This window comes from Polyergus mexicanus, unplaced genomic scaffold, assembly GCF_030449975.1.
Source record: "Polyergus mexicanus isolate NDT 795.1 unplaced genomic scaffold, iyPolMexi1.0 SCAF_12, whole genome shotgun sequence".
NCBI classification, from domain to species: Eukaryota; Metazoa; Arthropoda; class Insecta; order Hymenoptera; family Formicidae; genus Polyergus; species Polyergus mexicanus.
In genome coordinates, this window is record NW_027223332.1 from 6,215,101 (window position 1) to 6,232,219 (window position 17,119).

The 17,119-nt window shown below is 35.2% G+C and overlaps 1 protein-coding gene across 4 annotated transcripts in view; it reads right to left on the reverse strand.

Annotated features, from left to right (window-relative positions):
• Nucleotides 1-17,119, reverse strand: part of LOC138938163 (protein O-mannosyl-transferase TMTC1) — a 122,814-nt gene that overhangs the window by 45,716 nt on the left and 59,979 nt on the right. For all 4 annotated transcript variants that reach the window (XM_070304954.1, XM_070304953.1, XM_070304955.1 and 1 more), the window contains exons 3-6: nt 13,802-13,875; nt 11,664-11,795; nt 11,071-11,143; nt 6,320-6,423 (exon numbers count right to left, since the gene is read on the reverse strand). In XM_070304954.1, coding sequence (XP_070161055.1) covers nt 6,320-6,423; nt 11,071-11,143; nt 11,664-11,795; nt 13,802-13,875 — 383 coding nt within the window. The remainder of the gene's footprint in view (nt 1-6,319; nt 6,424-11,070; nt 11,144-11,663; nt 11,796-13,801; nt 13,876-17,119) is intronic.

The following is a 17,119-nucleotide window of genomic DNA, read 5'->3' on the forward strand; positions in this document are numbered from 1 at the left end:
CTCCGCAGCCGACACCCACGGCGACATTTTCTTTTTATAACGCTTCTTTCTTCTTGTCCCTTGTCTCTAGACGTGTATTTCTGTTTGGCCTCACTGTTTCCCGACCTAAGAAGCACGACTATTTATCTCTGAAAGACTATGCAGTAAAGAATTCTATTTCAAGATGAGACGCGTTAAATAAATTTCATCTATATTTTTCGCTTGAGATCTATAAATTTTACCATGAGTAATAAAAGCATATTAAAAAAAAAAAAAAAAAAAAATTCATCGCGATTCATTACAAAGTATAGATAATAAAATCTACCACGCAGGAAACATGTTTAAGATACGGTAACGATATTGCGTCAGTAACAAATTCTTTGATACAGAAGTGAAAGAGGAAAAAAGTCACAAAAGCTGTTTGATATCATCTTCGTTGCTTTGTTCTCGTATGAAGTATAAAATTTACTACCACCGGGAATTTTCGTTAGAGAACAGTGCCTCCGGATATAACTAATTACGCGCACTCAGCGGTGTCGTCGCAGTAGCTTTGTGTGTGTCAGAGGCATTTTATCTCTATGCCAAAATTTTCACTGTCCAGCAAGTCCTTTGCCCACGTATATTCTCATTCAGTCTTGCGATAGGATAACCATACACACACACACACACATACGTTGTGATCCTTTAATTCGTTTTCGTTATATACTTACGTAATTTACGTCAACACGTATTAAAGTCATCGTTTTGAAAAATCATTCAAAAAATATGCTTCTGGTAAATTTTACAAGACGAACTATTTATTGAAATCTAAAAATCAAATAACTCGATTTGTTCATCTTTTCTCGTTTGAGATAAGGAAAAATGATATTCTTCTCCGGGACATATATACTTTTGTTCGATTTTCCAAAGAAAGAACTCTTTATTTAAACGGCTATATTTAACGGTCTGGTTATAAGCGTCTCATAAACGTTAATGTTAATTATCTGCACCGAGTATATCAACGTGCAATCTTTATAGTGAACTCGTGACACGAAGTTTACGCGGGGGAGAAGGGTGAAATCCCGGGAAGGCGCGCAGGTGCTTGAATAGAGCATAAATTATGGCAGGAGTATACAAAGTTAGCTACGAGAAAGTACTTAGGTACGGCGAGAAAGAAGCGCATATGTCCGTAGTTGACTAGCGGTATTAACTGAGCGTGTAGTGTGTGAGTATTCGTATATACAAAAATATTTCACAAACCGTAAATCTGTCTTGCTCATAGGTTAACGTGAGAAACGGTTTTATACATATATTCGTACATAATTCTGAGGCTCGTGCATTTTATAATCCACCCTTTCTTTTCGCCGGTTATTACAGCCGCGCGACAACCAATATTTTACTACCCTTTGATATATTATTAATCGTACGATAATAAAACAAGATTAAAAACAATATACGACATTTAACAAGATATATTAGCTTTAACTAATAAATGAGCAGCCACTTTCCTATAATTCTGACGTAGAGAAAGGGGAAATGGGAGACTTGAGCTTAACGCCATTTATTGCGGAAACTTCCGATCATGAGAATTAATCGGCCGGGAATGAGGCGTCCGCGCGAAAAAAGATCTAAGGATTTAACATTCTAATGGATTATGCGGATAGAGAACAATGAATATAACTTGCATTATCTTTCGCTAGCAATCGATATTAATGTCTTTCATATATTTTATTGTATCGTCCTAAGATGCAATCTTAAATCAAATTGAAATTACTTTTCACTTTATTTCGAATCAATTTTATTCAGCTAGAGAGTTTTCAAATCTATGGATGTTGAGATATAACGCAAGCATTATAAAGTATTCTTTTGACTTTTTTTTAAAGGCCGCTATTTGCAACATGCAGCAAAATACACTTTGTGCGAGCAAATTGGGATACGCGATATTAAAATACAGAGAGTAATACTTCAAAGATGATTGAACAGGACTCTCAGTAAAATGGCCATGAGAGCGGATACAAATTTTCTCGTAACAATATTCTCGGTCAAAGGATTACGTCATAAAGACATGCCATTATACATACAGCAATGGGGAAATAGAAGCGAGAGAGGGAGAGGCGCTATATTACACTCTATCGCTATCAGACATGCATGAAGTTCTATCACTCGTACATGATTGTGAGCGCACGGTAAATGACTAGTGCTGCATACGTTTGCATTTTCGCATAGCGTGGCTCATAAATATGAAAGTAGGTTTTGACATCCTCCTTGGAGAAAATCGCGCCAATACGCGACAACATGGTTCGACTGCTAGCTTTCGCCGGATTGCGATTTCAATGTGATTTTTGCCCAATTTAAAATCTACACGCGTAATCGACACATTCGTAGCGACATTCGTCGTTGCCCTATTGTTAAAAATATTCCAAATTTCAACAATTTACTGTCATTTGCAAAAGAAGTTGGCGATTGAATGGAATTGTGCATGATTATTCTAACGCTTTCTGTCATGGATAAAATTCAAAGTGCACTCTGTCATTCTGTGGGCAATATCTCGTCGACACACGTATCAAGAACTTCACGTTTTATAATTCGGGACGTAGAATTTTCTACATCTATTTATTTTATACGTATTATCGTATAAACTATTATACGTACAATGTTTTTGGTTTAGATACACCAATTTTTTATGCGCGCGCGTTACGCGATATTATAAAAAAAAAAGAAGTATCAAAATATCAAACGGAGAGAAAAGTGGAACAATCTTTTTACGAGAAAACTTACGTTAACCATTTATAGTGTATTTCTTCTGCTTTCTCTCCGAGATATTCCACAGTTTTTCTAAGAGAGGTAAGCTGTTTTATAAACTTATAAATCTCCCGAGTATATACATATATTTCAAATATACAAACATAAAGAGAAAAGAAGTTTTAAGTTACTATGCTGCATAAATTCCAATGAACTCCTGCGGCGATTTAAAAAAAGACAATAAAATAACAGTTACTTCCGTAAACTGGCTCTGTCATCGTTATTATAACAACGTTACGTTCTTCTATTCGGTATACAATTTAATACGCTGCTTTAATCGTAAAGAATACATAAAATTATTGGTTAATGCCGTTCACACAATTCAAAATATCCAAACATTTATAATACTGTATAATCAAATATAGACGTAAATGTATGCTCGCGTTCTAGAATTGATCAAATATTGCAAGCATAATTATATGATTATTATTTTAAACGTCCATAGCTCATGTTAATCCCATTATATATAGCTGGATATATACAGCGAGACTGCTAAATTTGTCAGATCCCATTTTATCATTGACCATTTATATCTCCTTAATAAATTCTTGCATACTAGATCATGTTATATTCTGAGAAAAATCTAACAGAAATAGAGAAATTTTAAAGGGACTCTGTCTGGGAAAATTTTGGCTGCATAATAACATTCGTAATGTGTCGTAGCATCTACAGCGTTAATATTTTACGACGAAGCCGGTGCAGACTATAATGGAAATGACACGCGTGTGGCGTCTATAATATTATTGCACATGAGTAAGACAGCAATAGAGCAAGACACATAGGGCGGACCCTATTGTGGAATTAATCATCGCAAAGACCGTGCATGGTATCTATATACAAGCCTGTCGTAACCGAAAGGACCCTTTAACGATATCATTTACTCTGTACTCTGGAAAGCTCGACGCGAAATTTCCGGCACTTTCTAATGCACTTTCGCAATTCTCGAGGCAACAAACATATCCGACATCTACTGAGGTTCGTTTGAGAGGATGTCACTGCGTCGTCATAACACATTCACATCATATCTACGATTAGCTAATAAAGTGGAGTAATATTTTCTCGATGCCGGTATCATTTCATTAATGTTGGTAGCCGCAAGATGGGAATCGCAAAGCTTAGATCGATGGGTTTTTTTTTTTTTTAAGACCAGCGTACGGCTTATGTTGGATACGCGTGTGCAAAGTTGGATAATTTGTTTCTGTAAAGAAGTTATCGTTATACAGCGGTATAAAATTGCGAATCTTGCGCGAGGCGAGATTGAAGCGGCACGTGTGCATCCTACATTGTAGCGAGCAAGTCGTAATTACGCGTTGTCGAGAGAACACGTTGTTCCGAGCTCGCGTTAATAACGGGCACGCGCGGAGCATGATTTATATCGTAGCTTATTTAAGTAGCGTTTAGCGCTTCGCACGGAGTTACGCATGCCGGTCGTTCGCTTAACAAGCTTCAACTTAAATTACCGTATTAATCGCGCGGGATATCTAATGAAGTAGCCACACCTGAGCGATCGAGCGGTATCGCAAATATACCGCCCGGTATATTTCCGGAACATTCTAAACGTATAATTGCATTAACGGAAACCTCGCGATTATACGACATCTTGCCGGTAAATTTGCTCAAGTTGCAGCATCACCTACGGACATATACCGGCGCGTGTGCCGCGCATACATGCACATACATATATATTTGATAGCAAAGATATTTCAAGGATAAGGGATTAAGTTAACAGAGGAAAAATAGAATCCTAAGGGAGACGTGAAGCACTCGAGAGTGTAAAGAAAGACTGCTCCGATGTAGGCTTGCGCGATCATAAATTCTGCGAAACGACGGTACATCCAGCCAAATTATACATTGCATAAAATATTCCGCCCAGTTTCTAGCCCGAAAGTATTTCGTACGAGATAATATCTTCTTCTTTTCCGGTCTGTTTCTGCTCTCTTATTCGTTCACTTGACTGTAGAGAGAAAGAAAGGGTGGGAAGCTGGGATTGTATCAGAGAAGAAAGATGAATAAATAAAAGAGGGAAAAAAAAAGGGTTGCTCTCAATATATATTTATATATGTCAGACAAATGGAAAGAGTACGGAAATAAAACAAAATGATTCAATATGCTAAAGTTATCGAATAATCTCTCTTTCAAACTAGTAATTAGAATTTTTGCAATGTTATTCCCGCGTTGGCAATGAGAAACAAAGGTACAGGGAGAGAATACCGTATTTAATTAGCGTTCCTTCGTCAGTCGCGTCGGAAAGAGGAATCTTACGGTCGGGTCGTGCACGGTCACGTATGAAAGACATCCGCAAAACACGGCTTTTATCATGAAAATGTAATGGTATGACTAATTAGTTTTGTAAAGCAGGGAGAGACTAATTGCATTACGTTTATAACTGCTTCGAAAGATGCGCCTCTGCAATTAAGATAATTTTTCATGAGTGTGGAAAAGATTTTATGTGTTCTATATCTATATAAAAATATAAAAAGTCATATGAAGTGAATATATTCTATAGTTCCGTCATGAACAAAAGTCGTGCAACGACAAATTTCGCATCCAGGAAATAACATCGTGTGATCATTTCCATTTTCCATCTACGTGATACGTCAGGATATGTTCGTTCCTTGTGAGATTTAAATAGACACGATCATATCGTTGAACTACAGAAGATAGCGGGGTCGAATTTACTGGGCATGTTCAGCGGGCCGTCAAATCGGATCGTATATTAGAAAATTTTTTTCTCAGACATTCAAATCGAATTGCCTATATCGTATCGCTAAAAAAAAATTAAAAATAGAAAAATATAGCGTCGACTGGATGAAAGCTGCTGCGAATATCACCACAGTATCGCCAGTATCTCGATCTTCGATGAAATCAATTGAAAGATCTTTCGAATCGCATCGAAAAGTTGCATCGAGCTCAGATTCTTCGACGATACTCGAACGAATCGGCGCAGGACGCGGCGCGAATCTGTTGCAAGCAGGCAATTGGAGTGAAAAAGTTGGGCAAACGAAAATCTCTCGGTTTAACCCGAACACGAATTGAAAATCTTTCTCCGGCAGGTAGTCTACTGATGCTTGAAAATAGATTTTTCATTCCTTTTTTTATAGGATACTCTCTCATTTTCGAATTAAAATACAAGGTAATATATAAATATAAATGCGAGTGTAAATTATGTTTTCTCTCATTGTTTTCATTATGAAGAATTAATTAAATATTGCTTCTATATCAGTTTCATGAAAATAATCGAATATTCAATCGAGTTTTTGAGAAAACATTCCATCGCGCAGAGGTGAAAATAAACAATCGAAATACCATTGCCGCTTAAATGTTTGCTGCAAGCATCGAACGAGAAGTGAATCCCAGCTGAATCAGATCAAAGGATAAAGTCTTGTTTCCATTGTCATACAACACTTTGATCTCACATATACGCGATACGTTACTCCTCAGCGAAGGACAATGGTATAAAGTTTCCAGTCGTTCTCAATCGCTACGAGTTTTGAAACATTGTAATAGGATTCCTTGCGTCGCGACTCGCGTAACATAAAGGATTTATACAGATACTCACCTGACGTGGAAACAGGGATGAAAAGCAGCTGGATTATCCTGTGCGGAGAAGTTCGGCAAAGTACCATGAAGCAGAGCGAGCCGTACCACAAGAAGTATGCCAAACTGCAAACATTAAACAGTCGATGAATTTTCACGTTGTTATAGAGAAGTATTTTTCTTTATGAAACATTCAAGAGTACTTTATACCAATATTAAACGTAGATTTGAAAGCTTCAGTTATTCTTACACACAAGCATAATAAAAATTGTTTCCTTTATATCTTTAAGTGCTAATAATTAAGAGAGGAAAAACTTGAATTATAAAATATAAATATCTTATATATAGTCATGTAAATATAACAAATCTGTAACATCAAATCGAGTGTCTCTTATTATGAATAAAAATGAATTTACATTATTTTATCATAGGTAGTTGAGTTACGAAATGTTTTTACATTTTGAACAATAAAGAGAGCAAAATAGAACAAAATAACCGTAAGAAAGTCTGTACTTTTAGGCTATTATTCAAATTGTAGCTCATTGATCTATTGCATGATATGAGAGACATAAAAATTTTACAGAAATATAGAAACTTTTATACGATTTTCTATAATACAATAAAATATAAATCAAAACAGAGTTAATATGTGCTTAAAACAAACAGATGACAAAGACAAAATTTCGCATTTTTTTTACATATATATCTACCATGTTCATAATATTGTTATTTTATTTTCTTTTCAATTATCCACAATTTATGAGATATCCAGTGGGGAAAGCTAACAAGGGTCTCGCAATAATGCCATTAATGGGTGTGACGTGTATAACAGTCACGTTTTCTTAAATGGTTAAATTAAGTAACGCGATTCGCGAGTCTGAATAGTAAAAAAGGAAACGTATTCGCTTCATAGTCTCCGCCACGTCGAGACGTCGTCACGTTCACGCTGGGGATGACACGGGTCCGTCGTCACATTTCCGTCACGTTCTTCGCAGAGCTCGCTAACTCAATAGACGTCCGTACCATCCTCCGATAGACCACTCTCCATCCCTTATTCCGGAGTTATCCGTGAGCATCGCTAGCCCTCTCACTGTCTCTCCGCCTTTGTACCTATGTCGGGGCCCCTCTCGCTCACATTCTTGTCGATGGACAGGCATAGTGGTGAGTGGTTCTGGAAGAGACGGAGAGCCGGACAATATCTGCCAATTCGAGGTATTCATATCCTCCAGGATCGAAGTCGACGGACTAGGATAGCGTTCATCCTAAAGCGATCGTACGAACACGTCGTATATACGTAATGCCGTCATCGAAACGTCGCATGTATATCCCGTCGAGACGTCCGACATCAGCGATGTCGGTCTTGTTCTTCGATGGGAAGCTCTTGGAATATTGTATTACGGCGCCACGATATCCCGGTTGACCCGCGGAACATGGCGAGCGAGGCGGAAATTCAATTCCGATAAACATCCGATGCACACGAAATGTCGTATCGCATATCAATGCAGCTTTTCTCAACATTGCAAACATTTAACCATAAATAGATATATGGCCTTTTTTTCATATAATATCCGAACATTTGACCATAAATATATGACCATAGTTTTTCTTTCATATAATATTCAAACATAGTAATGAAGAAATAACGTTACGTGTAGTAAAGATTACAATACAAGAGATTAATTAATACAAAATTTATACAATATATATATATATATATATATTTCTTATCCTTTTTTTAAAGATATTTCTTTTAATTTTTGTTTCTTTTAAGATTCTATGAGAATGCATCTTTTACTTCTTAGACGTTCAATTAAATATTGATTATCGACTAATTCAATAATGGCAAAGTAGCCGAAGAAACCAATTGCAATAATGCATTTTTTATCACTGGTATAACAGTATCGATCGTAATTTATCTTTGAACACAATATCTTAAGGAAGAGTAAGACAAACGAGAGTTAAACGCTAAGCTAATCAGATAACATTGAGCATAGCAATGTACAATCAGTAAACAGCACATGTAGCTAATGGATTGGCCTATTGATTAGGTTTGTCACCTCGATGTTAGCAGTTTGACGCGTCTTTAGCACTTGGCCTTGACTCCAATACAAGAGCAATGACATTTCAGTAATGCAATAAGTTTCGTTACCAATCGTAAAATATTTTGAAACTAATCTATTTATGGGTGTCCCTTAAAAATCGTAATTTGTTAGCAAATCAAATTAATTTATCTGTTTATTTAAAAATTAATTTCACCGACACAAGTGTATAACAAATGACATATCCATAAGTAAAAAATATCCTTATCTTAATTTACTGAACTAAAAGAATTTATAAATTTAACAGGCGTTTAATGCTGACTGAAATAGTACTTATCCTTGGATATTAGTAGTCTTTCTCGGTGATAAAGACTTGTGAAGCATCGTTGAAAACGACGTACCTGAGAACGTGTAAGTGCTATGGGCTGACGGAAACGACAGGGATGGAAAGAGATTCGTGATATGTAGATAACTATGTGAGGGTAGGTCGTGTGCAAGCACGCCTCCCTCGTTCGGCGGCATAAATTAGCATAACTCAGAATCGTGTTCGGGTAAAGTACCCTCTATGCGCAACCTTTATTCCCGTATTGGGCCACGTGATGGGTCGTGTGTTGCTCTGACTTACGCAATAGATCTTAAAGGTAATATATTACCTTATTTAGCAATTTCTGCTCCGAGAAGAAAATTGTACAACTTAACTTATTGCCTAATTATTTAAGACCAAATATTACGGGTAATTTAATACATCACTTGAAGTTTATTCTACAGAAAAATTAAGATCGTTGAATTATTATTTATATATCATTCTAACAGTTATCAAATATATATTCTTATAATAACCACGAAATATACCTGCTAACGAACTCGTAACAGTTACCAAGAAATATACTATTCTTGAATCTTTATCGAAGGTATTCTTGTCGGTAGGTATGCTTGATACAATGCCGTCTAAATTAATTCGCGGTAATAAAGATGATGAGCGCCGCGCCGTCAAAGCCTGTGTTTCTCCAACTTGAACATGGACGATCGTAAAATGCCGAAGATTTAATAGCACTTCATAAAATCCTTTCAGGGATTACATGATGTCATAATAATCGACCAGCATGACTTCGATGAATCCATGCCGAAAATATGAAATTCACACACACATTCTCTATCGCAATAAAATTTATCATCTCATTTACGATTTTTTTTTTTGTAAATTTAAAGCACTTTACACCTTCTGCGTGGATTTTGCCACAAGAGAGCGGGAAAAAAAGAAAACTTTTTAAAAAACGTTTTATCGTTTGCAAAAAAAACTTTAAATCTCATTTGAAAATTAAGTTACCAAAGAGGATTCTACATTAAGCGTATAAAATATTTGATCAGAATTAAACTGTGCAAATTTTCCAATTCCTTGCATTAAAAGTCTTCTATCAAATTAAATATTCAATTCAATATTTAATATTTAATGAATATATTTAATTTAATATATAATTTAAATAAATTTGAATGAAAGACAATTTGCGTGTGTGTACAATCATGTAATTATCGCTGTTATTTAAGGAAAATAATTACCAGAAAGCTGATTATTATTGTGGGTAATGGCAAACCTGTGTCATATTCCCAATTGTCGAGCGTCATGCAATATCCATTTATGTGAATCATATATCATCCTGTTGATCTTTTGAAACTGCCGCTATTTCATTCCACGCTTCGCTCGCTACCCGCAGTTTGTCTTGCTACATAGAAATTCAGGAGGATGTTATTTATTTTCCACGACCGTGAAGAGAAATTCTCAACGTCGAGTGTATCTATCGTAACGATCGTTATATTTGCTTAAGACGTAAACTCTTGTAAACATCGGTGTCTAACTACAGTCGAGCGATAAAAACGAAAGATATCGGTCGTTAAGAATTAACGATGCGGACACGGGATAGGGGATCCGTGCTAATTCCCGCGGATTATAGAAGAGCGACGATCGTGTTTTCTTAGCACGTGGGTAATCCCTTTTAGGAGTAACACCATGCAGAGAGACACTGGTAGCAGCTGTACTACTACAGCATATAAAATTACAAATAATCAACAAACATTTGATTAGAATTTTTTTCTTCTTCGTATAATTCAATAAATCTTGTGAATAACACAATCAAGGATAAATCAATAGCACCACGATACAATACGATTCAATTGCCGCCGAGGCTTACTGAAGCTTGATTTTTCCATTAATCCAGTTACGTGATAAGTTGAAGGTCCACGGATTTAAATGGATGAATATAGTCATGGGCTATTCCTACAATTCCCTGGATACCAGAAGTGCAGACATTGTCGTTAATACAATAATAACAAAGCCGATCGTTCCTGCCACTCGTCTGCAAATCCTATAAAGTTTTCACACGTGACTGAACGTACATGGTGCGTTAAGAGGGTCCAATCTACTTTGACCATTATCCATTCATCTATACTTCAGATTGTTATAGAGTCAATCTTTTCCTCGCAATTTTTTAAAAATGTTACTGATTGCCATCAACAGTCGAAATTTAAGTGACATTGATTTATTAACATGAAACTTATCACCGAACTCGCTTCGAAAGAAATTCGAAAATAATTTTGTCATGACTATTAATTTAGCGAGTTTCTATTGCGAGTTTGTAGATCAGAGATTAAGAGAGAAGAAAACCTATATAACCACATAATATGCTAATTATCATTATTATGAATAAATACAAAGATGCATAGATTTATTTTAACTTACCGAAACGAGTAATGCTGCGGCACGCCTTGAGAAATATCTAAACTCGTCGTTCCATTTGGCTTCGAAAATAGACCTGAAAAATTAATGTATAACGCATAAGTGTAAAAAGACTATTTTTTTTTACAAATTATATTATATCTCTATTATTATAACAAATAAACTAAATATTTTGCTAGTACAGTATTACTATGAAATTAATAATACCATACATATAATTAACATTTTTAAAAAAGTTAAATTTCAACATGGAATCAAACATTCTAAAATATTTTGACTGTATTTTTCACCCCGTCACGAAAAGCACGTTTACCGCTTTGAAACATGCGACATAGAATTTATGGTAATTTAATTATCAATTACATACAGTCATGTGTTATCTTTGGAAAGTAAAGAAACTTTATACTTTAGATTTTTTTCGTCTAAGATCTAACTATTGCAAATCTCTTAAATTAATTACATTAATTTTAACGGATATAAGTATAATTGAAATCAAGAGAACTATATCAATCTAAAGTTTACTTCGCGACATCAAATCTTACGTTTCCGCGCTGGAAGGTACATTACGCTCCAGCGTTGAGGGTTTAAACACTTACCTCTTGATTGAATGCCAGGAACGACAGAGATCGTAAAGAAGGTTTAGTGCCAGAACAGTAACGCCAGTTTCCTTCGCCAACATCGACAGGGCACCCAGACAAACACTCGACCATATGTAAGCCGTCTGTTGGCTGTAAAAAAAAAAGAAATTTAAAAATTAAATAAAAAATATTGTACAATCATAAACTGAATTATATTTCCTACTTGGAATAGGAGAACATAAATCAATGACAATTTTTATTTTCAGATTTGTTTACAAATATTGCAGATTTAATTATAAAATAAACTCAAAACAAATAATAATTACAAATTAGTAGTTAACAAGCAAGTATTCTACAATCGTATCAACGACGCTTTGTAATTTCTTTTTATTATAAAAAAAATATATACCGGATTTAACATGGTTTACGTGAATAAAAAATTCTGTAAAAAATAAAAAATATATTTATAATATAAAATCTTTTCATATAATATTTTGTTACTTTGTTATAAAATAAATGTGTGCAAAATCTAGTATAAATAAAATAATTTAAAATTTCATAACGAAGATCCTTTACGTAATAACAAAACTATATTGATCTCTATAGATATAATTCGCACATATGTGATATCTCTAATATATTTTGTTCTTTGTATCGAATATAAATACCAATATTGAGAAACAATTCTCGCGTAGATCCAAAGACATGTAGGATTTATTCGTTTACGTTGGTTGACGTCTACATCAATCTATGTCAAGTGACAACATCCGTTAGAAGATGTCGCTTGGGATTTTAGGAACAGCAGGACCAATATGAAACTGATCTGCCGGGACAAGATCATAGCTCTTCGGCAACTCGCAGTTAAAAACAGGCTAAAAGTGCCGCGGCAAAATGAAAGTGTTTCTTTCAATTTACATCAAAGCTTTCTAAGCAAGATTAATAGCAACAGCTATAGCGGAAAACAAGCGAGAATGTACTCATCCTATAGAAAAGTAAAGCGGTCGAGGGTCAAGACAACGACGAGAGTCTCGAGTAAGTTAAATGTATAACTGGAATTAATCATCGGTCGCTTACTCGCCAAGGGATTTAAACGCGCAACGTGAATCGTGAGAAACATTGAATAAAGGTGAAGAATCTAAGAGACACTAGTTAGAAAAAAAGAAAAGGTAAGCATAGAGCGGGGCGATGAAGTAAAAGTGGAAGGAAACGAAGGAGAAAGAGTACTCAAAGGCAGCCAAGAGTAATCAATTTCTCAGGTTCGAAGACAAGCATCTTATCCTCCTGGCCAGCCATTGGCTGCTCGTCGTTAGTCCTACAGACGGAGTTTTACTTTCTTGTCTTCCGTAACCGCTCTTTAATGTTAGAATACGACCTTCAGGGAAGCTTTTTAAAGCTTTTGCAATGGAGTTCGTTTTTACAGATTCATCGTCTATATTAAATTTGTTTTAAGTATTATCCCCGAATGCCAGACTTTCCTATAGTTAATTAAATTTATTCCAGAAATAGCATAAAAGAAAGAGAGAGAGAGAGAGAGAGAGAGAGAGAGAGGCGAGAAATACATCTACAGTGAATTAAAATGGATATCGCTAAAATAATGTCTCAGAAACATAATTGTTTTGTGCGTAAAGTCATTCTTTTTCTAGCTCTAACACCGAAGATCGATGTGAGCGACCCCCGGGGCACATTTACGACGCTTCCGCATAGCTATGCTAGTAGTTCGTGGAGTAAATTAGTTTAGTTTATAATTTTCAGGTTCTATGTTCATGAAAACGAATGGGGGTCGCTATTTTGGCGTCAGACTAGTGTCGTCGCGACATTAAGCGTCGCTCGACATTCTTGACGTAGACGCAGTTTCTAAGTTCCCTCGACAGTTCCCCCTTTACAGGAGGATATTATATATCAACTTCGTAACTCATTAGATATGTATGTGAAAAAGAACAAGTTTTCTTTTTCCAGCACAATTACCAAATTATCTTTTGCGTAACTCCAAAATTTTATATTTGTTACACATATTTTATATGAAAAGATATAAATATATAAATATAAATTTAATATATAAAATGTTTATGCGTTCGTATTTGCATTAACATGAAAAAGAAATTAAATACGAACAGTCAACTAGCCAGTAAGTCTGTAAGAGCTTAAGCCATACTCACCCGTGATAGGCAAGGAAGGACAGTAAAAAGAAAATGCACGCTAGAACGTCCGCTCTGCCTACGATGCCAGTCACCTGCGACATAAAATGAGATGAGATATAGTAATAATGTTACAGCGTCACAGTAGCGTTGCTGCGATATATAAATGTCAGATATAGATATTTGCATTTTTATAATGTATGTATCCGGTGAGTATATATATCTTTATCCTGTAATAGAAAATTAGGACTCAAGCACGTGTACTTCATCTTGTTTTTAGAAATTTTATTTAACAAGTTGCGGTTATACGAAAATAACTCGTCGTTTGAGTTTCTTTTAGGAGCGAAAAGAAAGTGGAAGTGCAATAGAGGCAAAGACTGTGCCTAGATCCTCTCAGAAAATACGAAGCGACAGCATGATATTGGATTTGTGGTGTAAAACGAGAAGGTTGATCCGGAAGATATGTGAACCAAAGATTTTTGTGGCAAACGAGATGACGGACAAGAGGAGCGAGTACATAAAAGTGCGAAAGAGAAAAGAAAGTGGGCAGTGTTAAGATTGTATCCAAGTTATCGACAATCTAGCATGAGTGAATAACCGAGATTCTCAAGGATCAACTCTAGCTAGAGAAGCCGACCTGCTACCGGAAGCTGGATTTACCCGTCGTACTCATCTCTCTTCCTTCCTTCCTTCCTTCCTTCCGTCCTACTAGGCTAGAGTACCAGGTGTACCTCTAAAATTTACGAACCCCGTCTATCACGCCGGAACGGCCAACCTCCCACCTCTTAACGAATTAATTCCACGGAGAATTGCAGGGATACAATCTGCCAGGGCAACAGAAATGCGAGACAGAAATTGTGAGAAATCAGCGAATTTCCAGTATAAAGTTCTTTCCGAAGAAACATCTTAGAATTCTTTTTCTTAAATCAAAACATTTCAGTATTTCAAATACCTTATTGAGATAATATATCTAAACACTCTAGCCATTGATATGTATATGTGTTTATGTGTGTATTCGAATTTAGTATTCATTACACATACACATACATATTGATTAAACACACGTTTGATTAAAATGTCATTAATTATATATTTGAACAATTTAATGTAAACAATTTAATTTGAAATAATTCTCGCATAATAATATAGCGTAAAGCTTAATCATAATTATTAAGCGCGAATTGTTGATACCTTATTTAGTAATATATTAATCTCCGATACGCTTGGCACACAATTCCAAGATGCATTAAAAATAAACGATATTATGATTCATAACCGACGTTAAAATTATTACTGAGAACTGTAATTATAGATATGTACGAGAGACATTGATGAATATACGCTTTCAGCGGCGCGCGAGAACGGAGATGCAATTAATCATTCAATTACAGCAAAACAACACCAGGGAGAAGAGTAACAATTAGCATTTATCTTTCAACTTTGGCATGAGTACGAAATATGTGAAATACATCAGCAAAATATATGGTATGCTTTTAACGATATAAAGAATTCATATAAGATAAGAAATATTTTATTAGTATTACTTAAAATGTCTTTGAGAATATTGTTTTGTATCCCGAACATTCAAGTAAAGTTCGCGGAAGATAAACACTGAGTTGACATTTCATTACAATCTCATCCTTTTTTGCCATATCTTCATCCTTGCTGCTCTTGTACCAAGTGGACCCGAAGGAAATCTTGGTCGGGGAAACAATACTCCGTCAATGTCAAGGGGAATGAGAACCGAGTTCGAAGCAGGCTTTCTCTGCTGGAAGCATGAAACCATAACCGAAGGGTCTGCTTAAGATAACAGAGATTACGATGACCACTTTGCGATAGATTCCTTCGGCACCTGTCAGATTTATGGCGAAGGATAATGGGCAATTCTCCAAAACAAAGAATGGCCGAGAGATATTTTTCTTCACTTGCAAATAATGGGCCTTTAAACAATGGAGAAATAAATGCAAAGTGATACAGAAGATAAATGAATAATAAAATTGTTTATTACTCATTTCAATGGTTTCATAAAAAACTTGTTTTCTTCAATTCGTATTACAACAATTGTTCTCATACATTTCATCCATATATTTTCGAAAAGTCAGTAGACTGCTTTTTATTCTTAGGCTACGAAGAAATACATATGTGAGCATATTTTTTCCTAAAAGATAAATTCGACATAGAAGAAATAGGATGACCAAAGCGATTTGTGATCGCTTGCATAACTCGATAAAAACAGATGCGAGCTAGTGAGAAGGCTGATGCTGTTCATTCGATTCGACACCAGTTTGCTCTAGTTTGTGCTTAGTCGAACTCCATTAGCATCTCACTCGTTCTAGAGTTGTGATTGATTATATGAAGCGCTACACTTTCTTAAGAGTACGCTCGTTATTTCGAGATAACTCAAAGTGTCCTAGTTTTCTTTAAGTTTTCTTCCTCGATACTTTTCTTTTTATATGAATACATTTTTCTATTTATTCTTGGAAGCGTGGACTATTATTCAGATATTAATAACCCATTGACTAATAGAATATTTGTCAGAATATTTGTGCCAACTTTATGCACAATTTTATAAAATTACTAAATAATATTATACTGAAATCTTTTATATTTTTCATTTTTTATTATTTTCCAAAAATATTTGAATAGTACAATTAATTATTAAATTAAATATTTTTATAAAACTGAAATATCACTCGTATTAATAATATTGTCGTGTAAATAGCAATCTAACAATAAGATTAAAGGTATTTATTTTTGCGTTTCTCTCAGTTCTATTTTTGTATGCAATAGCAAATCAAGCGCGCGTATCTACGTTTATATAATATTAATATTCTCATACAAATTAATTAATTAATATCGTCATTTAACGCGGTTAAACCGCAGGTGACAAGGGGAGGGAAAAGTAATGATGCGTATCAACGATGACATGCAACGATCTGCAACATATATCAAATTTTCAGTGTGAGTAATAAGCTCTCTGTGCGGGATGATGTCACAATCAATTGTACATTTAGCGAAAGATAATTCTGATAGAGCACACGATGAGTATAACTGTTTTAATTAGCTGATTCGCAAATATTTCGCGAATGATTGAAACGAGTAAGTAAATCAAATCATTAATTTTAAATGTCATATCCAGCTCCATACAAATCAGTTAACTCATGTTCATATTTACTACACATAACACTCATTATATTATACATCACTTGAATCTGAACTAGACGAATGAATATGTAACTCACTCTTTCTCTCTCTCTCTCTCTCTCTCTCTCTCTCTCTCACACACACACACACACACACTCTCTCTCTGCTCCTCTTTGATCAGCGTTAATATTTCTG